This window comes from Aphelocoma coerulescens, chromosome 2 (genome assembly GCF_041296385.1).
Source record: "Aphelocoma coerulescens isolate FSJ_1873_10779 chromosome 2, UR_Acoe_1.0, whole genome shotgun sequence".
NCBI classification, from domain to species: Eukaryota; Metazoa; Chordata; class Aves; order Passeriformes; family Corvidae; genus Aphelocoma; species Aphelocoma coerulescens.
In genome coordinates this window covers 113,568,043-113,595,957 of record NC_091015.1, presented here as the reverse complement: position 1 = coordinate 113,595,957, position 27,915 = coordinate 113,568,043, and the positions used below count along the sequence as shown (strand labels likewise).

The following is a 27,915-nucleotide window of genomic DNA, read 5'->3' as shown; positions in this document are numbered from 1 at the left end:
AACTTGATTTTCTTGATTTATGTTCAACCACCTAACATCTTAAATTTGGGAGTTGAAGGAGGCTAGCAGGTTGCCTAAACAGTTCTTTTTTGTTGTTGTTCTCCCATATCTTGTTTTGATTCCAAAACCCCAATACTGTCAAATTCTGCCATTTTTGGCACAAAATATTAAGACCTACTGCTGTGAGGCTAAGCAAGCAAGTCAATGCTCTAAAACAGAGGCAAAGCTAAAGAAGAGGTAAGGCCATTATCATACACCCATTAATTGCATGCTGCAACAAAACAAGAGTGGAATTTATAAGTAGACACAAACAGGGAGTAAGAGAAATCATCTCCTGGAGATGATTCTTTAAGAGTCTGGTAGTGCCACTGTGAAGAGTCAGGTTAAGGGTTTTGGGGGCTGGGTGGTTGAGTGCTGTGTTTTCTGTTGGTTTGATTTAGCAAGGAATGAAGAAATGCAGAACTCTGACCTTTACTGTATAAGCACAAGCTAGTCCTCAGCACTGGCTACAAACTGAATACCCCAGACAAGTAGAGTTCAGCTAAACTGGGGGGTGAGAAAAGAACAAATGCATTCATGCAGAGTACATGTAAAATACAACCCTAGAGCATAAGCACAGAAATCAGTCACTTTTTATCATGTGTGTGGGACTTGAGTTTTATAGAATTTTACCATTGCAGTAAGTCATTCTAAACTTTGACTCCAATAATTAAGGAAATGAAGTTGTTTTTTTCAGGCTGCTTTCCTGTTTATCATTCTTCAACAAACTCAATAATAGAAGTGTTTAACAACTAAAAATGCCCAGTAAATATGCCCCAAATAGATGTATTTGCTCTGTTTCTCTCATGCCTCTTTACTGTAAAGCCAGGTAACATCACAGAAACAAGTTCTATCATGAAGAAAAAGAAAATCCAAAAGAATAATTTCCATAAATGATTTAACTCAACTTTAGAACCAAGGGTCTAAACTTTCAGACAAACTTTCTCCTTTGTTAGCCTACTGCTTTCACTTTCCAGTGTGTTGCAACATACAGATGGAATCAGTCACTAGTTATCCTCTTAACCTGCCCTCTGACTCATCACCCTTAAAGGATTTTTGGTCCAGCAGAGAAGATTGGTTCATTTTCCTTCCCCACTTAACCAACATTCCACCCTCCAACCATGCTTCCCTGTCTTCTGCTTGGATGGGCAGACAGGCCATTAATTTTCAAACAGCTGAATTCTCCAACTAATGAATCCTTAGCATTCAGCAGACAACCAGAAGCAGATTACTAAGACAACTGTATTCAACTAAGCAGGGGAAAACCCCCATTGCTTTAGGTTAAGAAAACCAGTATGCAACTCTGACAATCTGATTTATCACCTTTGGTTTTGGTTGCTGCTTTTGGTATTTGTGAGCACAACCCTGTTAACTCTATTTTAACAGAGGTTTGTATTGTTCTGAATTCTATACCAAGAAACCAGAAAAAAAAGGGTAAGCTTTGTTCAGAAAAGTACTGTTTTTATTGACTCAAACTGTATTTACACAACACATTCATATGTTCAATATTTTACAGAACTCTGTAAAAAACTGACTGGTAAAACTGCAGGAGCCAAACAGTTTCAGACTTAATTTAAGACACTGAACCATGAGTACATTTTAATATATTTAAGCAAGTGTCCAGTTTCACTGTCAACATACATGGCAGTTCTCTGTAGACAAACTCTAAAATCAAAATGATGTGAAGGGGAAAGGGTCAGATGAAAGAGCTGATAGTTTTGCAAAGCTAGTACTTTGTACAAACCAGACTTTCACATTTGACTAAGTATTTTGTATGATTCTTTTTCTTTTTGGAAACAGGTCACATACAGGTATAGTTTAGATAAATAATCAAAAAACCCTCTGATTTTTGTAAGCTTACAGACGACTGGGAAAAAAAAAAAAAAAAAAAAAAAAAGACCAGTGCCACAAAGTTTGTGCATGAATCTGAACTGTTTCAAAGCTTGAGAGGCTTGGTTCTGGCGTTCCACTGCAGCTCAAATCCCATGTATGCTTCTCCAGCTGACAAACGAAAGATGGCCACCTTTTACCAGTGAACTGAGGATCTCACACATGTACATCGGAAGCAGAACAGCCTTATCCCATCCCAAGAGATCACTCCTCCACCCATCCCTAATACAGTTTGGCTGAATAAATATTTTTTGTTTTGAAGTACAAACTAGGTGAGTTTGTTTTTCTTCCAGAGCTCAAGTCAACCGGGGCACACACTTCACAGTTAAAATGGCATCCCTCCTCTGATCTGCCTAGCGACCTGTTCATCTGTTGTCTCCTCTTTTTCTTTTTCACGCTCTTTGTTCCAGTCTTTAAGGCCTTCTGGTAGTGAAGTATCCTCATCCAAACTTCCTGTACCTTCCACAAATTCTTCGTAAGTAGACTTTTCTGCAAACGGTCTTGGGCCAAGCAAGTCTAGCATGTCACTTTTATCAAGCACTTCCTTCTCCAGTAGTCGCAGGGCAACCTGGAATAGCACAGCAAGTTATGTCACACATATAAAATACCTAAGATGGCTGTCCTGTTTGGAAGAGTTTGTTAAGGCAGTTAACTCAGCATTGATTAACTTTGATAGAAAAAACAGGTTGTTCAGAGTTCACTAGATACAAGATTCTTCTCCCCCTTGAGCATTTAGGGAGAACAAATACAATCTTATTTTTAATCCTGCTTTTAAGATTAAGCAAAGTGCCCTCACTGTGGGTCACTGTTGCTTTTATTGTTGCTTAAGAGCAGCAGCTTTCCACTTCTGCCAAAAAGCTCCTGATGCAAGACATTAAGCTATAGATGAAAACAAGTGTTCCAATGGGGATGGCTCAGTCAGGCTGCTGTTGTATTAAAAGCGAAACAGCACCATAAAATACCAATGTGTGAATACTGTACCAGGGTAGTTTGCAGCCTTGGGTCAGTGAGCTCATTGTTCAGCACAAACCACATTCAGTGATCTCTTTCAGGATGCTGACCTGCTACAACAGGATTTTATGGCTTGTCAGTAAGCCTATTGGATGCCTAGTCTAGAAAATTATCCTTTTGCTGCATCAGGTTTTGTGGCATGAAGAAAGAGAATATGCACAAGCTGCATATATCGGCTGCAGTGAGGCAGCTCACAAGTAGCCAAGGGACAGGAACAGAAGAAGCCAAAGATATTTTTATTAACATTCAAAAGGAACTCAGAGAAAAGAAGTCATATGAACATCCCTGCTTACAAGGGCTTCTTTTAGCCCAAAAGATTGGGATCCTGGTATTATCGTCTTTGGGTTTTTAAGTTTTATATTTGTCTATCACATCTACTAAACCCTACATTAGTAGGCAGACTCTTCCCTCCAACTTTCCAACTGAATATTGACCACATAAGCAAGGAGGGATGCTAAATCATGCTTGTGAGATGCTCAGAGGTGTTCCAACACAAATGGAAGTTTGTATTTACTTAAGTCTTGTGACACATTCTCAAGATTACGTCAAGTGGGTTTTGAGCAAACCTCCTCATATACTTATATCGTCGCTATTTTAAATCTAATTCCATTCAATTCAGATTTTGGCTTACCATCTGGAACTCAGTGGCTAAAAACACTGTAATGCTCACCTTCTCCACTTCTGCTTTCTTCTCAGTCAGAAGTTTTAATGTCCTTTCATAGGCAATGTTAATTAGCGACCGCACCTCTTCGTCTATCAACCTGGCAGTTGCCTCGCTGTAAGGTTTCTCTAAGACCATGTCTCCTTGACGAGGGAGATCAAAGGAAATCTGCCCCACTTTTTCATTCATACCAAACTGAACAATCTGAAGGGAAAAAAAAAATCAAATAAACAAAGGAGAGACAGCAAGATTTGAGTGTATGTTGATGTAAAATATGGCCAACAAAAACGAAAGGAAGAAGTAATTTTGCTATAACCTGATCTTTTCCTGTAACATCAACCCTTCCCTGAAAACTCAAGTCTACCTAAGTTAACAGATGTGTTGGCTTTCACTTATTTCTTTTTATTGATTAAAGTGAAGGACACAAATAACACCATTTCAAAGTAGTTACTAGTAGTTACTAGTTGCATACTGCTTTGCTGTTTAAATACTAAGATATTACACAAAAACCACTTCTGCCTTCCTTAAGCAGTAAAACTCTTCTCCTTTACCAGAAATGTGTTTTGCCATTCAAAATACTTCTAAAGTTTAGCATATTCTATTCACCCATAAAGATAAGGTGACTTAAGTACTAAAGTAGAGGGTCTTGAAGATCTTTTTCTATCAAGTTCAAAAATCATATGCTATTCCTCATCCCAAAACACTCCTCTACAAATGTGAAAACAATTCTTATCTTGCTTGCCTCAGTACTGAATACTGACTTGTCCAGTTGCCAAATATGGATGTTTTAAGTTGCATTTTGCTCCAACAGAGGCAGAAGCAAGTTCAAACTGCTATTTATTTATTCACTCCATGGCTACTATCAATTCAATGGTTACTAAAGCAGCACTTCTCAGTCTAGCAAGATCCACATAGGTATGACAACGACTATTCAGAACTCAAAGAGATCTCACCATTAGAACCAAGCATTTTAACCTGCTTCCTTAAGAAAAGTTTGATAATTTTTTTTGGTTAACATGTGCAAAAGTCTGTAAGTAGACTCATTTTTTTAAACTTAAAATTGAACAAGAGTCACTGAAGATCCCACAGAATTAACAGGATATCATTACACATTCACTTCCAGAACTGAGGCTACAAGAAGCACGCCTGAGACCAGGAAGTAGGTGGGGTTTGGGGATAAGTGCACAGGGGGAGATAAGTATACTCCAAAATGTCCCTTGCTCACCTTATGAGCATCTTATGAGATAAGATCTTTTGTGCTGATGCAGGAAATGTAGTAACACACCTGTGTGTAGCACACAGATACACTTAGGTGAGTCACTGCATTGATAAGATTTTAAATTACTCATCTACATTAGTTAATACGATACAAACACAAACTGATGTCTTAATTCCCATAGCCTTAGCTGACATCAAACAGTGCTTTAATACAAGGTTGTCTGGATTTCAGGTGTGAATCCAAACTGAATCCTCACACTGGGCAACTGTCAATGTAGGATGATATGATCAAATCTGAGCACTAAACTCCGTTTTAAAAAAAGTATACAATTTCCACATGTAATTGAATCCAATTGGATCCAACTGCAACACGTTATGTCCCTGTGGGCAGATGTAGGGCAGTAATCAAAGCCTAATGCATGGATTGCTGTTGTGAGACTGAAATAGAATACTTGAGTCATCAGCATCTCTAAACAACACCACGATGTTTATTCATACAGTGTTTTCTGAAACTAGGCTTTTGAAGGAAGTACCTGATGAAACTGCATCATATCAAAATATTAGTTAGGTTGGAGATAAAGAACACAGTAAAGGAAAGAAAAAAAGTCTCACTTAAGCCCATACCTGAGCATATGCACTCTGGGTCACCTTCTTCAAGTCATCTTGGGCACCAGTTGTAATTCGCCCGAAGAAGATTTGCTCAGACACGCGTCCTCCCAGAGTCATGCACATTCTGTCCAGTAGCTGCTCTTTGGTATAAAGATACTGTTCTTTGGGCAAGTACTGAGCGTAACCCAGTCCTTTACCACGTGGAATAATAGATACCTACAATCAACATTAACAGAGTGCTACAACTGACCAGTGTTAAAAACCAAAAAGCATTCTTCAGTTTTTAATACCACAACCTACACCATACTCACCCTTGAGGTATAATTCAGACATTATTTCCGTTTACAATTTTGCCCCCAATGTGTTTTATCCCTAAAAGCCCTGGCTAGCTCTAAACTGGGATAATAACTACTAGAATATCTGGAAAAGAAAGGTAAGACCACTGTCATATCTTCTCTAAAAACTGTATATCTTTTCAAAATACCATTTTAATTAAAACCCACAATTCCTTGAGAGTTATGTATTGGGTATTATATACTCTGTGACAGACATAGCATTTTTCCATCTCTAGCATTCTGAACAGTTTAAGGAGTTTCCACATTTACTAATGACCTTTCTTCCAGCAATAAATTGTACAAGATTAATTTTAAGCTTGAGATGAGATTAAAAACACAGCTATGCAAAACTATGAATGTTAAAGTAAGTTTGGGAGATTTGGTGCTTTTTCCTTTACATTCAACTTGTCAAGCTGTGAACCCAAAAGAAAGCAAATTGAAACTGAAATTTACCTTTTTTATAGTTATATTCCTGAAGTATACCTGTGTAACCTGGCAAGACTAACTTAAACCATTGATCTGTACCGAAAGTTTCAGAGAAAAAGCAGCTATCAAGGCAGGCAGACTCATGGGAAGATCAGGTCTCTCATTTTCAAAGGACATTTATACTACCCATGTAACAGCTAAGTCAGAAAACAGTTAAGAAGGTTACAAGAAATTAATCAAAATGTACTCTAAAATTGACACACTTGCACTGCTTTTTTTAAGATTATATATTTTAATATCTTCTTAACGTTAGGGGGCAAAAGAAACCACAAAGAAAAAGATGTTGTCCACGCTACTGTTAAAATTACAAGTTCAAATTAGCCTTCTTACCTTCAACAGTGGGTCAGCATGTTCCAAAAACCACCCAGCAACTGCATGCCCTGCCTCGTGATATGCTACTGTCTTTTTCTCCTCTGGCTGGAGTACTTGAGTTTTCTTTTCCAAACCTTGGTAAAATAAATTTTATTAGTAGTTTCAGACACACCTTTCTCCTCTGAAATCCTTTACCTCATTTGGGAAGATGGTGAGCAATACTTGAGAGGCCATGCATATGATCTATGGAAAGAGTTTAAAAAAAAACCCCGAACTTGCAACTTTTAGAAATTTGCATCTTTCAGGTTTCACTGTAACCTTCTCCTTCATTAAACTTGCTAGTTTCAAAGTAAGTTCTTAAGAATATTCAAATATTTAAATAAAACATTTGCACTTTAAAAATCTTTTCTAGACTATTTCAGGCTAGCAGCAGTTAAAAACATCCCTAAATCCAAACAGCTTTTCCTCTTGCCAGTTTGAAGAAATTACAGAAGTGTCCTGATGAAATTTCTCTTTGTACCCCTTTCTTTATTACAGAAGTCAGCAATACAGACAAGATAGTTCTTTTCTAAATCTCAGATGTGTTTAGGAGAGGAAAAAATCCCCCTTGAAGAACAGGACAAAGATTCAAAGCATGGCTTCCTAAACATAAAAAAGGAAGTTGCCTGTCATATTACAATTTTTGAGAAACAATTGATGCAATTCACCTACCTCCAATAACTCTTTCAATTGCTTGCTCAAAATGCTTTTGGTTTATAGCATCTGAAAGATGCCTTGCAGCAATTAAAGCAGCTTCATTACAGACATTAGCAATATCAGCACCTAAAAGCAGAGAAGGCAACAATTACCGATCCTTTTCAACAATTTTCTCTGAGTTTAGCATAAAGATAAGGTTATCTATAACTAGTTTGTTATAAACTCTCACTGACCTTGAAAATTAAAGGTCATGTGCTCTGAAATAGCTTAATTATTCAAGATATATTTAAATGCATGTACTATAGTTATAGGCTTTAGGATTTTTCTCCTAGGTAGACAGCCAGCAAATAAAGTTTATTACCACTGAAGTACTTGTTTGACACATCCCACCTTCCTCTTCTGTCTGCAACAGATTATACTTAAACTACTATATATTTAGCTGCATGCATTTCCTATATGTGAATTCAGTATAGCTCAGATATTGGCATATTTCTAGAAGATATCCTTTCACATTACTGATTTCAAGCCTCCACTTTTTGTTAACACTATTAGCAGAGATAACTTGGTTTAAACATCATCACTGTAGCTGCCAGAAACATTGACAATCAAATCTCACAAAACCAGTTTTATACAGACCAAACACCAGTGAAGAATTCACAAGTGTTGAATTAGGATGGATGTGAGAACTCTCATTACTTGCTTATAATGTAATTCATTTTAAATTCCAGTTTTTTGGGTTTTACATCCAGAAACATAAATTCCCCTAAAGAATAGGCACATAAACTCCACAAAACCCAGGTCTTCTCTAGAAGTCTCCATGAATGCAACAGAGGACAGGACAAACGAAGGAAGAACACACACACAAGTGATAACAATAAGAAACCTCCCAATTGCTTGTACTGAAGACAGAAGAAACTGCCTTTTCATGCCACCCTGACTAAAGCTGACAAAACTTGAAACCTTCAGAAACCGCCTAATTGCTCAAACAGGCAAAGAGAATTTCAGGCTGTGCCAGTAAATACAACGAAATAAAAGGCCATCCAAAAGATCAGGTGCAAGAAAACCAGAATTAGTAGGGAAATCAAACATCTACAGCTTAAATAGTAAATGGAGAACAGTGGCATTAGGAGTCACTTACCAGAAAACCCAGGTGTTAGTGATGCAAGCTTTCTTGCTAGGTTATCTTTATTTAAGACAGCGTCTAATTTCAGAGGTCTAAGGTGAACTTTGAAAATGGATGCTCTTCCTTTTATATCTGGGGGTCCTTTAAAATAAAATACATGGTTTTACTTTTCACACACATACATATTCAAATTGAATGTGTGCAAGAAAGTTACATAGCTGCAGTGACTTCAGCAGTATTCTACAAATACAGGATGATACAGGCGCCCAGGCAAACTTACCAATGTAAATCTGCCTGTCAAAGCGTCCTGGTCTCATCAGAGCTGGGTCTAAAATATCTGGCCTGTTAGTACCTGCCAAAATGACTACATTTGTGGTTGTATTAAATCCTGTTAAAGAAAAGTGATAAAGAGAAAAGCTGTGTAAATACAAATTCTGCAAAAAAAAACCAAACCACAAAATAGAAATAAAGACTGTCCAGTTTACAGGGTCATGTAAGAACTGACAGTTTAAACAAATTATCTTAAAGCTGAAAATATTTCTATTTGTTGCTGCATTGTCCGGCTTTATGTAACAAGCAAGAAAATGGCCTTGGGCTCTGCTCTGTGAAGTACTGTATCAAATCCTGCTTTATCTTCAAAATACAATAATAGATTAACTGCTCAGGAAATTGCAGAACCAGCATGGCTAGCTGTACTTTTTTACAGACAGACTGGTCTTATTGCAAAGAATTTTTTGGCCTATTCAACTACGACAAAGAGTTAGGAGATACAGAATGAGGATTCTTTTTCTCTGAATGAATTTTAGTACAACACCAGGCTGCAGCAAAATGAGTCACCATTCTTTATTTTAGGAAACAAGGAAACAGACACGATTTGGATTTAAGCTAGAATCCAAATCTTGGTTAGCAGGTCTGAACAAGCGTATTAGTTCTTTCCAATAGCCTTGTTATTATAATGTGGTATTAGACATTAAATACTCACCATCCATTTCTACTAAAAGCTGATTGAGTGTGTTCTCTTGTTCACTTTGTCCTCCAAAGTTGCCCCTTCCTCTCTTCCTCCCTACTGCATCTATTTCATCAATGAAGAGAATGCATGGGGCATTTTTACGAGCCAGAGCAAATAAGTCTCTAACCTTAACAAAAGAACAGAGAAGGCATCAGACTGGTTTGTAACTCTTTCAAGTTGGGGGGTGGGGAGGAGGGGAAGAGGCACATCAGTAACAGTAACAATATCCCTATAACTGGACATGGCTCTAAACAAGCATTCCAAAGCTTTTAGCCAGCTCTCACGGCAATAAGCTACTCAATTCCCCTCAAAATATTCATTTGGAAGTTAAATTAACTTCCAGAAGTCTGGAAAAAGTATTCAGGAATTGAGTAGATAGCTGAAATTTTTTTTAGACTTTCATATTTTAAACAAGGCATTACCTAACTACTGTGGTAGTTGCAGCACAATCTGACCTGACTTTCAGATGCAACATAGCAATGTTGCTCTGCTTGCAAACGTATCAGACGGACCTCATTAAAACCAGTTCAGTGAGTCAACAGATCTACAACTGAGGAATCGAACTGGAGCAAACAGGAAATGAAAAATTAATGGATGAATTTTGACCTGAGTGAGAACTATATGCAGCTCAGAGCTTTACTATTTTATATATTAGTGATGCAATTAGAGAAGGCTTTTCTGATGACAAAAAATGTACAGCAGACATGAAGAGATGCAAATTTTGGACAGGAGGCTGTACTACAGAAAGTCACCCAGATTTTTTGAAAAAAGTACAATGAAGGAACAAGATAAACAAGTTTCAGATGCTTCAAGTGAACTATCTTTTCATTGGAACAAGAAGAAATCCAGAATCATACAACTATTTTTAGTGTATATGCATTATGGAAACTAAAGGTTTCCATAATGCATATATGCCAAAAACCACCAAAGAAACCAAGCCTGTGTAAGCAGTTTTAGTTGTAGCACATCCCAATTTACAAATATTCAATTTAGCATCATTAACAACTGCCTTATTTAATAAATTAATAGGAACTGAAAGTAAAACACTCTCTCATGTTGTTTTCTATAGGCTCGATTCCCAGCCAAAGTCGTGTCAGCAGATTTCACTGGGTAAAAGCACTCGCACAGACCAGTACAGAGAGGTTAAGTCCCTTTGCTTTGGGGCATTTCAGGTATCTACTGACAACAGAAGTCTGAGTATCACTATTATTTTAGGATACCTAATACTTTCCCAAATTTTTATTGCCATAAAATACCATCAGTAACTTGTTTATAACACTTAATGTGTTTCTAATGAGCTATTTTAAGACAGTTGAGGCAGAAAAGCACAAAAATGTATTATATATATATTTGGTTACTTAAAACACACAAGCTCCAGAAATCAGTCACTGGACTAGTATTTCAACCAGAAGTTTATCTGTGTGTCCTAGAAAACTCTTTACAGCTAAGAGTTTGAAACTAAAAGAGAATAAATTTCTTCAAAGAAAGAGGCAGGATTTAGAGCAGGAGAGGCATTCCCATAGCAGTGGTCAAATGAGCTACATATTTCTGATCCAGCTACTAAATTTACTTCAGATCAGAGCTTGAAGAGTGCTGTTCTGTGTTCTTAAGCACCTGAAAAGAGGCACATCCTTAATGGCCTGAAACCAGATTCTGAACTGCCGTAGTAACTTTAATAAAAGATACAGCTCTGATTTTTGTGTTTAGATGTGCATCTGGCATCACTTGTAAGAAATCTGAAAGAACTTCAGCTGTAATCAAACTGTTTGTCTCCCAAACCTGACAACATCCTTTCAATAGCCAGTACTGAAAGAAAAGAGCAAGGCCAAAGACTTACTCGCGCTGGACCCACACCAACAAACATCTCTAAGAACTCTGAGCCATTGACTGTGATAAATGGCACATTGGCTTCTCCAGCTGTAGCTTTAGCCAGAAGTGTTTTCCCAGTACCTGGAGGACCCGTCAGAATTGCCCCCTGCAAGAGAAACAGGTATATTTTCCTCATGAAGAAAACATAGTATTAAGCCTATGAAATAACATGTTATGATATTGAGTCCACTGGCTTTTCTTTCACCACAGTCAAAATCATGCAGGGAAATAACGGAAGATTAATCCCTCCCTTAAACAAGCAAAAGGAAAAACAAATCAGATACAACACTGCCATGCTGTCTTAAGAGTTACAGGAACAGTGTTTTCTTTGACTGACTTATTAAACAAGAAAAAGAAAGGTGTGTCATCAGGTGGGCTCCCCTGCCAGCACAGCCAAAAGGCAATTATGTAGTAAGTTAATGCAAGATTGATGCTATACCTCTATGTGCATCATTTCTGGTCCATGTGAACAGATAAAGTATTCCACAAGGCAAGTCTTCTGGCACCACAGTTACACTGCTGGCACTTAATGCCTATTTATTTTTTTTCTAAATGTGAGAAGACACAAGCTGGAAAGCATTGCATATGTAAACAATCCTAGTACAGTTCAGAATACTGAGGACTACTAGAAGAATAAAGTCTAAGTCATCATTCCCCTACCTTTGGAATTTTTGCTCCCAGATCCTCATACTGTTTGGGATTTTTCAGGAAGTTAACAAACTCCATTATCTCTAATTTGGCCTCCTCACAGCCAGCTACATCTTTGAATTTAACATCTATTTCATCCTTAAGGACTTTGGCTGTAGTTTCACCAACACTGAAAAGTCCACCCATTCCACGCCCTGCCCGACCTAAGCCTGCAGGACCTCTTCTTAATGTGTACAGCAATGAACCAATAATCAGAATTGTAGGCAGCAAACTCAGGAGAAATGATCTGTGGAGAAAAACAAAAAAAGAAAAACACATCACAAAAACCCAGCACTGCAAATAACATGTAAAAGATGTTGGTTCCATCATAAACAAACAAATTCAAGACTAATACTCAATTAACTTGAATTGTTTGTATTTCTGCAGGTTGTTCAAATGGGAAACAACCGAAATAAATTTGAGAACAAATTGTTATATTGATAGTTGCTTGTTTTGAAACCAACCATATCAAGTAACATTGATGAGTTTTACAGAGAAAAATTGCTTTACCTAACAAACAGAAGTAGCTTGTTTTTTCAAAGGTATATTTACAGGACTAGTTATGTAAATGGTTATGTTCTCAAAATAAGTTGTATTAAATAGCATACAGTCAGTGTACGCTACTACTTCAAGCAGAAATTTCTCTCCAAAATACAGGCTCTTCTTCCCTTAGGTCTTTAAGTTTTTTACATTTTTTTTCTTCTTTCAATGTCTCCATTCTCCTTTTCAAGGTTACAGATTTTTTGGGGGGTTTTGGTTTCTTGGGGTGTGGGGTTTCTTTATTATTCATTGTCCATTGTCCTCCAGCCTTCTAGCACAGCTCTGTACAAGCCAAAAACCCTAACACAGTCCTCTTTATCATAGTATCTGAGCACTGTACAGATTTTTCTGCGAAAAGGAACAGCTTCAACAAACAGCTCACAAGACGTTCTATCCACACTCCGCAAAAACAAAATCCAGAAAAGAAGCACAGTCATAAATGACCACATTCCAGGCTTTACTGATAACCCACATTTCTGGGATAAAGAGGAAAAGAAGGATTTTTCCCTCTGCTATGGTATTCAGCAGATTCTGATCCAAGAGGGAGCAGCAGTACTTTGATTATATGTAGCTGCTGCTCCCTCCTGTTTCCTGTGGCATTCCTGGGGCAGAGCTATATATATACACACACACACATACATGATGAACAGAAAGGACCAGAGCTGTGGTCAGAAAGAGGGATTCAGGAAGTAAAGGTCTGTACAAGGCTGAAGAAGGCACAGGAACTGACCTATTTTTCGCAGTCTATTATAAGAAGCCTCAAGCCAACATGCAGCCTTTTCACACAAGCACTGTGCTGCCCTGACCATCACTTTTCCCATAAGGGCTCAACAGGTTTATTTATGGACCATCCTTAAGAGCATGCTCCATTATAAAGAAACAGAAAACTGATGCAGGCAGTGTAGAACAGGGAAATAAGAACCTCTACCTGAAGTTGCAGGACTGCCCAGAATTAAGGCCACCACTTTTCCTGCTGCCACCAAGACCAACAGGCAGCAGCAGCTTGGTAAAACACACTGCAGAAATAACCAAAACATTCCCCTCCAAACCCCACACCCAAACACGCACACCAAAGTACAAAGAAGGAAAACGCAGCAGAAGTGGTAAATAAGCCATTTTCATAAATCACATGAGCTACTACACTCAAAGCTGAACTTCCTGATGTTACAAAACCTATTCCACAGACACCACCAGGAGTAATTTTTAAACTGCTCACTTAGAACAAAAAGAAACCAGTTCTTGAGATACATTATTATGTTTGTCTTCTAAGCCATTTGGAAAAATACATCAGGGAAGCACTTTTACTGTCTTCTAAAGTCCAGGTCAATAAAATTCAGCTACAAAAGGCTAACATAAAGAACACGAATCTAGTATTAGAGCCATTATTCCCTAATGAAGAAGCAACAATGCTATAAATCTGCTGTAAATCAGTACTATTTTTCTTAACAATTAAGAGCATGATACATCTTCCAGTTTCTGCTAACAGGCAGGTTAGTGTGATCTACTTAATCACCAATTTCTTGCTTTTTTCCAAGGCCACAAAATTTGACTTATGCGGAATTTTTGGGCAGAAATTGATGCCCAGAATATCTCAGCCAATATACTGTAGTACTAGGATATAATTTTTCTGTTCTAAAGTCTACATGAGCGTCATCTCTGGAGCTCTACTGTTGTGCCTGGCTCTCTCTTGCTCTAGTAAAAAGTCACTGGGAGGAAGGGCTTAAATGAAGAAAGGAGTTATAGTAAACAAGCAATTATATAATAAGAAGCTATATTTAGAGTAAGAGGATATGGATTTCTTCATAGACAAAGTACTGAACAGCTTCTCTTACAGGTAACACTCAAAAATAAACCCAAGCTGATTGTTATTCTGATAATACTGCCACCTAGTGAAGCGTGTGTGTATTACAAATCTACTTCTTTGCTGTAAACACAACCATTTTTTTACCAGAGACTTTTTAAAGCAACTTCTTACCCATCACTCTCTGTTGAGTAGACTACAGGCAATCTGTTCTCCACCTCTATTCCCAGATCTTGCTGCACAGTCTCAAGATTCCGTTCAAAAGTGTCCACACTACCGATATTAAACCAGACGTACTGCTGGGAAAAAAGCAGAGATCAGCAAACTTCACCTGCACTACAAGACAACTTCTTCTAGTCTGGTAATTCCTTGTGCAGGTGTTAGATGTGGACCAAGTTTAAGTTGCCTTATCAAGTGTGGAAATGATGTAAGAGACACAATAAATCTGAAGCCTCCCAGCCTGAATACACTGTATCTGTCATTGCTTCTGCAGAGATGGTAACACCCAACGGTTTGGGGGCACTTTAAACAGATGTAAATCCTGGCATTTTCTCCAGAAAAAAACAGAAGTAATAAACAGATCTTTGCAAGGGAGCTCTATAGTCAGAATAATACAGAGCACTGAACCTGGAAACATAGCAGTCATACAACTTACTGTTTCATCTGAAGGTCTCTGCCCTTCTGATTAAGAAAGGTTTTTGCTTTTCTTAAGAAAAACTTCTGCAGTCTATACTAGCTTTAAAGTAAGCTGTCTTCACAAAAAAATCAGCATGAAATTTATCATAGACCAAAAAAAAAAAAAAAAAAAAAAAAATCCAGACATTACTTTCAAAATGTGTTGAGATCTGGTCTTTCAAGAAAATCCCCCTTTTGCACCATGACCTGCCTGACTTGTCCCTCCTTACCCTAACATTGAAAAAGAAAAAACAGGAGTTTAACTGATTGAGAAATGAAGGCAACTGTTTGTATGTGGGCTAAAGAGTAGGTGTATAAATAAGCCACACTGAAACTCACTGATTAAGTAATTGCTGCAGATTTCACTTTACCCAGGAGGGACTTGCAGACCTTGTTTCAGAAAGACTGCTAAAAAAAGCTCCACCACCTAAGAAGAGGTAACCTGATAAAGCTTTTCTAATGCTTCTTTGAATTTTCCACATTTTCTATGAAATTTTTATTTATTTTTTAATAGGTCTCTGCCACTGGGTATCATTCTTTGAAAAACTTCCACCGGCATTAGTCTATTCCTCACTGTGCTACTAGAAGAGCAACTCCATGAAATAAGTACTTTGGAAACCAACACTTCTTTTTGTTTTCTCAACTAACTGGCTAAAAGCAGTCTGGAACAGAAAATATTCAAAAGTATGTGCATTTAAGCCTGTGATTTTCTTGAGCAGATGGAAAACAGCAGTTAAAAATACAGAACCTTCAGCAATTTCTTGCTCTTCCTATTTAAGCATCTGTATTAAAGAGCAAAGTGCTGGAAAGGAACCACTTGTCATAGTTTAAAGGTATCTATGGTAAAACAATTGGTACAGTAAAATGAGAAATACACAATGTAGGATAATGTAACAGTAATGCAGAAAATATGTTTTAGATTAAGAAATTATTAATGCTCCAGACCGAGTTTCTGCCTCAAACTTTACCTAAAAAGACTGTTTTGCTGCTTCTAATTGTCTCATGTACATGTATTAAAAGCGTTTACCCATTCATGAGGAGACTTTCCAGGAACAAAGACGACTCTAACAAAGCGCTTGTTCACCACTTCAAGTCTGTCCACCTGTAGGAGGAGAAAAGAACAAAACCTGAGTGAAGAGTTACAGTCACTGCGCTTCCACCACAGCTAAGAGCTTCAGATACCAAATGTGAATCTGTTTTCCAGTTAGCAGAATAAAATTAATCATGTGTATGAGAACAGTTCCACAGTCTACAGTTTGCCATTAGGAATCATGTATGTAATCAGGAAAAAAAAGAATACTGGCACATCAGAATTTAGATTGAAAGATTCATGTCATACCCTTTTCTCAAAGAAAAAACCCAATGCATGCCTCAGCAAAAATAATTTATAGTGAAATAGTTAAACAATACTTACTTGTCTCAGTGGTCAAACACCAAAAGCAGTAAGTTATATGACTCCAGACTCTTATAGCAGCTTCCAAAACAAACCAAACTGAGCAAAATGAGGGAAATCTTAACTTTGCTCTTACAATTGTTTTCCCTAATAGAAAGGGTTTCCTGTGCTACCATATTAAACACAATAACATCAATTAGATAAAGAAGTATTTAACTGAGGTAACAGATACCATATAAACCTAGGAACTGTGCTATAGGTTTAGCAGATATATACCATTAAGCTCTCTTTTACAAGTCTCCTCCAATGGTTAGTTTCTTTGGTTTGGCAAGGTCTCTTTACAAGTCAACTAAAGATTTTTCCACTTCTTCTTCCTCTTCCCATAAAATAACTGGTTTCAGCATCTTTAAAGCATTTAAAACCAGCAATGGTTCCAGTATTTGGGCCTGAGCAGCACACAGGTTAGTAAGGTTGTTCCCTGAACTCGCTACATGTGGCCATTTCCAGCAGAATTGAAGCAAAACATGAGCTAAGAAGTCACTCTAGAACTAACCTGATTTCATGCAGCACTACCTGAACCCCTTTGTTTTGAAAAGCACATGACCCCAGCAGTGCAATCTTCTCCCCACCACTATGGCAACCAACAGCACTCAACAGCTACACATTTAGTCTGTCTGAATATCCACACTACATCTTACAAAGACACAAGAAACTTGGTTCTGTGCAATGGCCTACTTTCACAATGCTTTTCTGCAAGGAGGCTTCAGGCTTTGCTCATTGTAACAGCTATACTAATCTTTTTACAGAGTTAATTGTCTTACTCCTTCAGAAATTTATCAGTAAGGGTTTTTTCCACAAGATGTACACAATCATCAATTCAAAACAGGACAGATTGTAAGACAGTTTAGGCAGAAGGGGGGAAGCATACAGAACAGCTCTGCAGAGATCAGTTAGAAAAGAAAGGTAAGAAACACCCTGTTCAGCAGCTTACCAAAGTAATGGAAGGTTAGTTTTGTGCTAACAGAAAATCCCTCTAGGTCTGAAACCTAGAGGACAAACCAAACCAAAGCTTTCCTAATCTCCAGGCAAGGCTACAAGCAGGCAGGGAAGAGAGCAAAGAACTAGTGGCTCCTGAAGTGGAAAAAGCCTGTGCAAGACACAATCTCCTGAACTTCAGGGCATCACCAACCTATTACTCCAAGTGTGGAAAGCTGCCAAGTTCTACAGAGAGATAGGATATTGATGATAAAATTGATTGCTCCAGTAGTGGCTCCAGGTTAAGAAGAAATGAGAGGAGAAAACAAAGAGAGGAGGCTACTTTACAACACAGTCAGGCTGATTTACTGCCCTTGAAGGGATGCCAATGTATTGTCCTGGAAGGGATTCTTCCATTCCCCACCCCTCTCTCCTTTCTGTTCTTGCTGCTGCTTCTCAGATTCCCCAGGGAACTGATTTCAGGGATGAAACAAGCAGAAAATCTTTTCTTTCAGAGGGATGGGCTCATGCAAGTGGTAAGGTTAGGAGTAAGCTTCTTCCAAAGGCAGCTGGCTTGTCTGTTTAAGCCATTCAGTCAGCTTACCTGTACTGCAAAAGCCACACCCAGAGAGAGCGTGGCTACACTGCCCCTTCAAGCCAGCATTCACAACAGCTATGCAACAAAAGTTTTGTCCTGAGCTGCTGTTCCCCCTCCTCTCTTGAAATGACATGAGTCTTCACCCATCTATCCTGAACATCAGATCTAGGAACTGATGAAAATGAAAGCTAATCCCTTTCTCACTCAAAAATTACTCTGAGCCAGTTCTCACTCTACAGACACATGAACACAAGCATAAGTGGGGAGGCAGAAACAAGCCTCCTCAGCACTCTGATGTTTCATATGGATTCCCCTCCCCACTCACCAATCCTTTAGAAAGGTAGTTGTTGACAAAGTCTTTCCAGGTGATTTCTCTCCCAGGGACCCTGAAGAAGAAGTAGTATACAACCATTGTCCAGAAAAAAGAACTTCCAACTACATACATCCGAAACTCCCTGACATCCCATGGAATGTCACCCTAGGAAATGGAGAGGGGGGAAAAAAAATTTTAGAGTCTGTAATACAGTAAGCATATAGCAAACAGCTTCTGGTATCTCCTTGTGGCTTTGATTCCCTGTCCTCAAGGCTGCAACAGAAAATGTCAAACAAAGGTCTGTTTTGTTGTATGAACACACTTCAGTAATTTCAGCTAGAACTGAGGAACTATAGTAACAGAAAATCTTTAAGTGTTTTACAAATAGTAATTGAACAGTTTTGATCTATGAACTACTGTTTTCAGAAAAAAATTGCATGACCTTTCTGCCTCCATTCTAAAACAATTATCCTTGGTCTCCAGGACTGCATGCAAGACTCACAAAAAATAAAGGAAAAAACTAACAGAAAAAAAAAAAAAAACAAACAAGAAGGAGGAAAAATATGTGCACCAAAAGTATTCTTTATATTACTGTACTATCAGGTGCTATCATATTTATGTCACGGGTAATGGCAATAAATTTCAAGAGGAAACTCACAAAGTATTCCATTAAGGTCAGAACGGGTAAGAGCAAACTACATTTAACAGGCATTGTGTGGTCAGAAAGTTTTACAAATTGACACTGAAACAAAACACAAGGCCTTTAAAGGTCTGAGGCTCCACTCTAAGAATACTGACTACTGGCAACCACATTCACACAGCTTAAACTTCATTAACATTCCCGAACCAGAGGTAGATGCCTCTGGAGTTATGCACAAAACAGTTACTCAGGAAAGGCACGGAGTGGGGAGCCACCTAGAGCCAGTTGCTATGAAATGCCTGGTACAGGAGGCTTGAGCAAGATTTAGGCAATCAGAATATGGCCCTAAAAAGCAAAAAACATGGCTAAAGCAAAAAGCAACGTTATTTCATGAAGACAAGACAGTAATACAAAGAAAGATAATTTAAAGTCAAAACCTTCTGTAATCTGGTCCACCAGTTAGTTTCTTCTTTCTTGCCACCTTTTTTTCCACCACTGCCACCTCCTCCACTACTAGTCCCACTAGGTTGTCTGGAACTAGCTTCCTTCGTTTCTAGCAACAACAAAAAAAATTCATTACATCTTATGCCGATCTCACATTACCTTTTATTAGTTATATTGAGGAGATGTTCTGAAAAATTTACTAGTTTGCAATACTACAATAATTAGATTATGTGAGAAACAGCATTTTCCATAGAAAACCAGCTATATAGTCCAGTAAGTGGCAGAGAGACACAGTTATGACCAGAAGAGAGGTCTGTTAACTTTTAAGTGAGGGACAGCATTCCAACAGAAGCATAAAAATAAATACTATTCCAGAAGATTAACATTATTTTGCTTTCATATCATGTATAATAAAAACATACAAATTTGCACTTCTGAACTAAACTGGTACAGAAATACCTTCCCTGAAAAATAAAGAAAAAACCTAAAACCCAAACTCACAATTTTTATGCCAAAATCTAATTTAATGAATACACATCCCACAAAGAACTGAAGTCAAGCACCTTTTTTACCTTTTGTTTCTCCAGGTGTACCTTTAGTTCCATTAGATTTCTTCCCATTGGGAAAATATTTTTCAAATCCTATTAAGAAAGAGGAAAGAAGCTCATAATTGTTTTTTATTCTACAATTTGTCATCACACTTCAGTAGTCACAAGCTGAATGTATACACCAGCAAAGCAGCTAGCAACATACAGACTGCAAAACCAGCTTTGCTCTTGAAAAGCTCTACCTGGTCTCCATAAATAAATCTACATTGACAAGAGAGTACTACATGTATTTAATAACCTGAAGTAAAGCTATCTTTTAACCAGACATAGAGAAGCTTAGTTCAACAGAAAGCTCCGTTGCACAGTGTGAAGTTGAGCAAACCACACTATTCTTTAATAGCTCCTAAAAATCCCATAAATCCAATGTTCCATCTCAAGATTAACAGCTGGTTAGTACAAGAACTTCCTTCCCCACAGACAATAAACCTAAACAGTACATGAGTGCAGTCCTCAGCAAGGTATGTAAGCAGCCTGCTCCATTTCACAAATCAAAGTTATAGTCACCTTTGGGAGGTTGAGAGAAAAGCCTTCTGCAAGCAGCGATTACACTTGCCAAGACAGTGCTTCTGTCAGCAGTAACTCCAGGGGTAACTTGTTCACAGAGCTGAAAAACAAAAAAGAAACATAAAGCAACAAGAACATGCCACGAAAATCTTCAAGCTCTCTACTAGAGACTTGCAGCTAATCAGAGACTACTTTACAACAGACCTTGTAGTAACGGCTGTGGGCCAGAAAGTAAGACAACAGTGGAAAAATAAAAGTTCATCAAATGAGTAAATTCTACAGCAAGGAAATTTTTATTCTCAAGAACAGAGTTTAATCTTGCACACAAACAAAACATTCTATATTAAAAGAGAAAAACCAAGCAGAAAACACTACAAGCTATGAACATTTAATACACATTGATTTCTATGGGAAATATTTCATCATACCAGCTGAATGACACTTAAGTGCAACATTAACTGTGACTGTAAAACCATGATGCACACAGTGCTGAATCATGTTTTATCTGCAACTTTTTTTTCAAATAGTTAAGAAGTTGTAGCTTCGGAACATGAGATATCCTTGAATCCAAAATAAAGGGATATGGCAGACAATGCTTGCATCCAGCTAAGGAACCAACACAGAGGAAGAATCTCAGTTCAAAAAGAAGACCTAAAGCCCTATGTGGGTAAACATCCAGTTATAAAACCACAACAAACCTAAGCCTATAGCACCTTGTTCTAAGGCTGTTTACTGTTATTCATCATTTAAGTGCAATGAGGGAAGTCTAAATATTTAAACTCACTAACTCTTAACAAAATTTTGCTATTGTAGCTGAATACTTTCCAAAAGTGTAAACTGCAATTTTATTAAAGGGAAATCATACCTGATTTTTTCAAGAAGGACATATTTTAGATAAAATCCCCTTCATAAGCTTTTCCAACACTACTGAGAAACAAAATATCCATACCAAGATTTCCCCTGACTTTCTTTCTGTCTCCATTCCCTTCTGCCCCATAAAGGTGCTCAGTCTCCCGTTCTTTTAAATTAGGAGCTATTTACCTTAAGAGCCACAGAAATAGTAAAATGCAAAAAATAAACACCACTAACTGAAAAGCAACAGGTCCTGAAAATGTGACTCTTGAGTATCCTTGCAAGATAGCAAACATCCACCTGGGACTAACACCTCTAGGACCACATCTGTAAAGGAAAGCTCAGTGTTATAGCCAAGGTACAGTGGTTGCAAACAAAACCTATTTTTGCATATTAAAGAAACTTTTGATTACTCAACTGCACACTAGAACTACCCTAGGCATGCTGCCATCATTAATTGAATGCTCTAACTCTCCTGAAATCTTCTGTCTGGGAGCTTCCCCTCCACCCCTTCTTAAATGATGAAATACATTAGACTTATTTCAAGCATCTCTGTAGTTCCACCTCTGGAACCAAGAGGAATACCAAAATTATCTCATTGCTTGCTTTTGCTGCAGACTGAGCTAAGAATTCTTGGGCTGCTTGGTCAAGCCATTCATTTTGCACCTCTCCATGTCTCTGAATAAAATCTGATACTGAAAATCCAAGAGGGTATTTTACTGATTATGAGAAGCATGTGCAGTGCAGACAGTCTGGAGAGAAGCTAACGTAGAGAACAACTACTAAGTCCAATACACTATGGCCTCCAACACAAGCAATTCCATCTGTGCTTCTAGAAGTTTTAGGACAAGTGGGATGCATCCATGTGGGCAATAAAAGAGCTTGCCATAGACCACGTATAGTTCAAATACCAGCAGTGAATGTTGCAGCAACTGATGAAACTCAAAGAAACAACTGGGTTTTCTCCTATGTCAGTGGTCTCCCATAATGCACAAAAATTAGGGACTTACTTCTTTTGCAAATTCAGATTACTTTTTATTTGCAAAGAGACTGGAATATTCAGAAAGCTTTACTCCAACTAAGATAAAGCAACTGCTCATGTTTAAAAGAAAACTTAAAGTAAGCCAAATCTAATTGTCTGGCTGGGCTAGACCAGCATGGGTTTACTACACAATTAAGTTATAGTTTAATGAAGGAGAGAGAAGGATAAGCAGATGGAGCTTTGGGGCAGACCTGAATAACGGGACTGGCTTCTTGTTGGATTGTCTCTACAGATCCTAAATTCCATGAACACACACAGTCACCTGTCAAGTTAATATGCAGAGAGCTGAGTGCTTTGAAGTCGCTTTGTGAGAAAAAGGAACAAATAACTTCATGGCATGTTCAGTAAGTCACCTGACTGCCTCAAGAAGAGACGCCTGAGAGGGGACCTCATTAATATCTTTAGGTATCTGAGGGAAGGGTGACAGGAAGATGGATCCAGGCTCTTATTGGTGGTGCCGAGCAAAAGGACAAGAGGCAATGGGCAAAAACTGATGCACGGGAAGCTCCCCCTGAATAGGAGGAAGAACGTCTTTACTGCATGGGTGACTAAGCACTGGAACAGGCTGCCCAGAGAGGTTGTGGAGTCTCTCTCACTGGAGATATTTAAGAACTCTGTAAAACATCAGCACAAAACCTGATCATACTGATCCTGATACGGGGCCTGTCCCTGGGTTGTCTGGCAGTGGGAATGCCACAGCAAGCTTAGCTGATATAAGCACATCCACTGCCTAAACAGAGAGAAAGCAAGCAGAGCACATTTTGACTGGATGCTGTTTTGGGCTGTCTACCAGGAAATTCTTGCCAAGTGTCTCCCAGTCAGAGGCAAAAAAATTCACTGCATGTAAAATGAAACAACAAAAAAAATCTGATTTTTTCTTTCAGGCAAACCTTGTGACACCATCCTAAAAATCAAGACTTTTTAAAATGTTAAGTTCTAGATAAGCAAAATACACAAAGGTCAGTTTTAGAATTAAAATAACCCATAAGATGTTACTAGTCCAGAGTGCCACACAAACCCAAGATCACAAGCAGAACTACTTAAAAAGTTTACAAAACTCTGTAAGCACAATCCGTTTTTAAAAAACTGAGGCTACACAAAGCAGGAACAGAAAGTCCACTTGCTGAGCTATACAAATAGGATAGAGAATCCGTTATCAAGTTCCAAATCAAAGTAAAATTAAGCTGAAAGTCTTAATTATCTAACAGCCACCAAAATATTACATAAGAACATAATGGGCAGAGGGGACAACACACAAGAAGAAATTGATGAAGAAATTCAACTTAATGCAAGTTACTTTCTACATGGGCAAATAGTGATAGGACAAGAGGAAATGTTTTTAAACTAAAAGAGTAGAGATTTGGATTAGATATTAGGAAGAAATTCTTTAGTCCTAGAAGGTGGTGAGACACTGGAATAGGTTGCTCAGAGAAGTTGTGGATGTCCCAAACCTGGAAGTGTTCAGGGTGAGACTAGATGGTGCCCTGAGCAACCTGGTCTGGTGGGAGGTGTCCCTGCTCATGGCAAAGGGGTTATAACTAGACAATCTTTAAGGTCCCTTCCAACCCAAGCCTTTCTAAGGCTCTATGATTCCAAGCTACTCACTTTTTCTTAAAGAAAGAACAATTTTAAAAAGTAATGGCTTTTATAGAACAAAGATCCTCATTTTGCTGCCTACACAAAAAGCCAGATGCTAGAATGTATACAAAGTCCCTTTCCTAAGATTGATTCCAAATAAGAACTCATTAAATTTTATTGAAAGAAACAAAAATTAGCTTCCTGAGATATCAGCAGCACTGCTGATAGTGTTTTATTTATTGTTGAAATGATGTTCAGCTCTGATCAAACAAAACCAAATTCATCATTTAAAACAAACTACATATTCATGCTGAGAACAAAGCTACTGACATCCTTCTCTGTATTCATCTCACAATTATCACCATCCTAGAGATAAGCTTCATACCTATAAAGGTGTGGCTGTTCACCACTCTATGCCACAGGAAAACAAAGCAAACGTCTCAAGATGCCAATGAAAGACAGAGGAATTAAGCATCTTCCTTTTCCCAAGCAGCAGCATAGGCCTGTCACTCCTCCACTGTATTAGAGCTGTCAACAAGGGTAGTACACATCTTGTAATAGCTGACAGTAAAGGCCATTTCACTAAGAATGAACACACAGACACAATGATTTATCAGTTAATACCACAACAGTAGGGGCAGATCCATGGCACCACTGCACCGTGCAATCCCAGGATGCAAACAATCAGGCTTTTTTCCAGAACACTGACACCCAAAACAAACCGCTCAGTCATTAATTGTTAACATTTCAGTCTCTCACACAGCCACAAACCCACCTAATGCAGATCACCACCCTGAGAAAGCAATGGAAAAACTTTGGAGTTAGGTGGAACACAGCACCTGGGAAACCAGTGGGAACCCAAGAACCCTCCTCTACGAAAAGAAGCTGAGAAAGTTGGGGCTACTCAGTCTAGCGAAGAAAGTTGCATGGAGAGCTCATAGTAACCTTACAGTATCTGAAGGGGGTCTACAGAGAAGCCAGAGAGGAACTCTTTGTGAGGAACTGTAGTGACAGGACAAGGAGTAATGGGTACAAACTGAAAGAGGAGAAATTAAGTTAGATATTAGGAAGAAATTATATACTGTGAGGGTGGTGAGACACTGGAACAGGTTGCTCAGAGAAGCTGTGGACGCCCCAAACCTGGCAGTGTTCAAAGCCAGGTTGGACGGGGCTCTGAGCAACCTGGTGTAGTGGGAGGGGTTCCCTGTCCACGGTAGAGAACTTGGGACGAGAAAATCTTTAAGGTCCCTTCCAAACTGTTAACATACTAAGACTCTATTAAATACCGGTGGGGTGCAGCAGCAGCTCTGGGGCGTCGCCTTGTTTTCCTTCTACAAGACAACTCTCCTGCACGCAGCCGGCTGCCACTTCCAGCCCGGGAAGCGCGGCACTCCAGCCCGCCAACTCACCCATCCACCGGCCCTCGCTCCCGGCCGCCAGGAAGGGCCGGTACCGAGCAGGCCGGGACGGCGTCCTCCGAACGGGGTGAGGACGAGCTGGGGAAGGCCGCGAGCAGCAGAGAGACGCTCTCGGCTCCGGGCAGCGGGGCGCCTTCCCCCGCCCCGGGGCCGGCCGCCGCCGCCACGGCCCTCCCTCGACCCCCGGCCCCCCTCTTCGCTCCTCACCTGAGCCAGGCAAGGCCTTGCCCCCCCGAGCAGGCCCCTCCCGCAGAGCAGCTGCTGCAGCGGGGCCCCGGGCAGCCCCCGGCGGCAGCCGCCCCGCGCCAGCAGCAGGTACCGGTGCGCCATGGCCGCCCGGACCCGCCGTCACCACCGGCCCGCGCCGCCTGACGTCACCGCGCCGCCGCGTGCATTTCCTCTACGTCCGAAGGGCACCCTCCGGCCCCGCCCCCTGGCGGAGGCCACGCCCCCCATGGGTCAGGCGCCACCATCCGGCCGCGCCCAGCGCCGTCACCCACCGGAGCCCCGCCCTCCCCGGGCGCCTTTCGCAGAATCCCGGAATCAATCGGGTTGGAAAAGATCTCCGGGGTCATCGAATACAACCTGTGACCCAATACCACCACGTCAACTAGACTGTGGCACTAAGTGCCACGTCCAGGCTTTCCTTAAACACCTCCAGGGGCAGTGACAACACCGCCTCCCTAAGCAGCCCATTCCGATATTTAATTATCCTTTCTGTGAGGAATTTCTTCCTAATGTCCAACCTGAACCTCCGCTGATGCGGTTATGTCCTCTCGTCCTATCGCTGGTTGCCTGAGAGAAGAGACCGACCCCCAGCTGGGCACAGCCTCCTTTCAGGCAGTTGTAGAGAGCGATAAGGTCACCCCTGAGCCGCCTCTTCTCCAGGCTAAACACCCCCAGCTCCCTCAGCCGCATGTCCTCACAGGACGTGTGCTCCACACCCTTCACCAGCTTCATTGCCTTGCTCTGGAGACGCTCCAGAAGCTTCATGTCCTTCCTGAACTGAGGGGCTCAGAACTGAACTCAATATTCGAGGTGTGGCCTCATCAGTGCCAAGTAGGAGGACAATCCCTGCCCTGGTCCTGCTGGCCACACCGTTTCTGATACAGGCCAGGGTGCCACTGACCTTCTTGGCCACCTGGGCACATTGCTGGCTCACGTTCAGCTCTTGTTGACCAGCACCCCCAGGTCCTTTTCCACTGGGCCACTTTCTAACCACTCTGACCACAGCCTGTAGTGCTCATGGGGTTATTGTTGCCAAAGTGGAGGACCCAGCACTTGGTCTTGTTGAACCTTATACCGTTGGTCCCAGCCCATCTTTCCAGCTTGTCCAGATCCCTTTGCTGAGTCAAGGGTGCGGGTGAGTCAGCAGGGCACAGCCCAGCCCAGCCCAGCCAGCATCACGGAGAAGGGCAGGTTTCCTCACTGCCAGGGCTCGTTTACTCTGCAGTAATGTTCTACAAAGCCTGGAGGTGGGAAATAAGGAAACTTGTCTCTTGTTTTTGCCCCACTATGTAAGGCATCTCATATCAATGTGTTTGCTGTAGAATGTGTCCGTGCAAAGTCTTCTAGGTGAACTCAGGCATTTGGTGTCACCACTGTTAAGGAAACATCACAGTCTGACCATTCATGAGACTTTCTGTCAGTCACATTCCCAAGGCCAGAGAATTTCACTGCTGGAACCGGAGCCCCTTTCCAGAGTTCAGCTTCAGTGAGCCCACGGGTGCCCCACTTGACTCCCCTCATGCAGTCAGGCCAGGTTTTCTTACTGGATCAACCCCAGGTTTCTCAGAGTGTCAAATGTCTCGTTCCACAAAGCAATTTATTCATGGTGCAGTAACACAGAAACAGCCACAGCTGGTGCCTCTGAGAAGGGACCCCCAGCAAAGGAACCCCTTGGCTTTTATACCCCCACAGTCCAAGCCACATGCAAATCTTGCTCTTACTCATGAGTCTTTGCTCCTGCTGTGTCTCCCAGTGTCCATTCACCTGGCACCACCACAGGGTTGGCAGTTCATGGCCTCTTGTCTCAGGCTCCCACTGAGAGCTCATCTACATCTCAATGTGCAGCTTGCAAACAGAGCTACTGCCTCACATGTATTCTTCAACAGTCACTCATCCCTGGGCACAGCCCTGCGCATGCTGTCCCTGGCTGCATGTCATCCCCACAGCTGTTATTAGGGCGTTTAATCAAAATTCCTGGTTTGATTAAACAAAAACCCGGGTAGCTCACAGAATCCCAGAATCACAAAATGGGAAAGGAAGGGACCACAGTAGGTCATCAAGTCCAACCCCCCTGCTCAAGCAGGGTCATCCCAGAGCACATTGCACAGGGTTGCATCCAGATGGCTCTTGAGTATCTCCAGTGAGGGAGACTCCACATCTCTCTGGGCAACCTGCTCCACTGCTCAGTCACCCACACAGTAAATAAGCTCTTCCTCATACTCAGGTGGAGCTTCCTGTGCATGAGTTTCTGCCCATTTGCTCTTGTCCTATTGCTTGGCACCACCACCAAGAGTCTGGATCCATCCTCTTGGCATCCCCCCTCTATATATACAACATTGATGAGGTCCCCTCTCAGCCATC

At 40.3% G+C, this 27,915-nt stretch overlaps 1 protein-coding gene across 1 annotated transcript; it reads right to left on the bottom strand.

The window, feature by feature from the left end:
• Positions 1–1,474: 1,474 nt before the first annotated feature.
• AFG3L2 (AFG3 like matrix AAA peptidase subunit 2) lies at positions 1,475–25,713 on the bottom strand. The gene is made up of 17 exons (XM_069004400.1): positions 25,534–25,713; positions 20,437–20,536; positions 19,897–19,965; positions 19,318–19,433; positions 18,253–18,405; positions 15,989–16,063; positions 14,461–14,582; positions 11,919–12,192; positions 11,227–11,364; positions 9,363–9,516; positions 8,661–8,768; positions 8,396–8,521; positions 7,273–7,383; positions 6,580–6,695; positions 5,444–5,644; positions 3,611–3,805; positions 1,475–2,497 (listed from the first exon to the last, which is right to left on the bottom strand). The coding sequence occupies exons 1-17, from the start codon at positions 25,654–25,656 to the stop codon at positions 2,255–2,257; spliced, it is 2,424 nt and encodes an 807-aa protein (XP_068860501.1). The 5' UTR covers positions 25,657–25,713; the 3' UTR covers positions 1,475–2,254.
• Between the last annotated feature and the right edge of the window lie 2,202 nt (positions 25,714–27,915).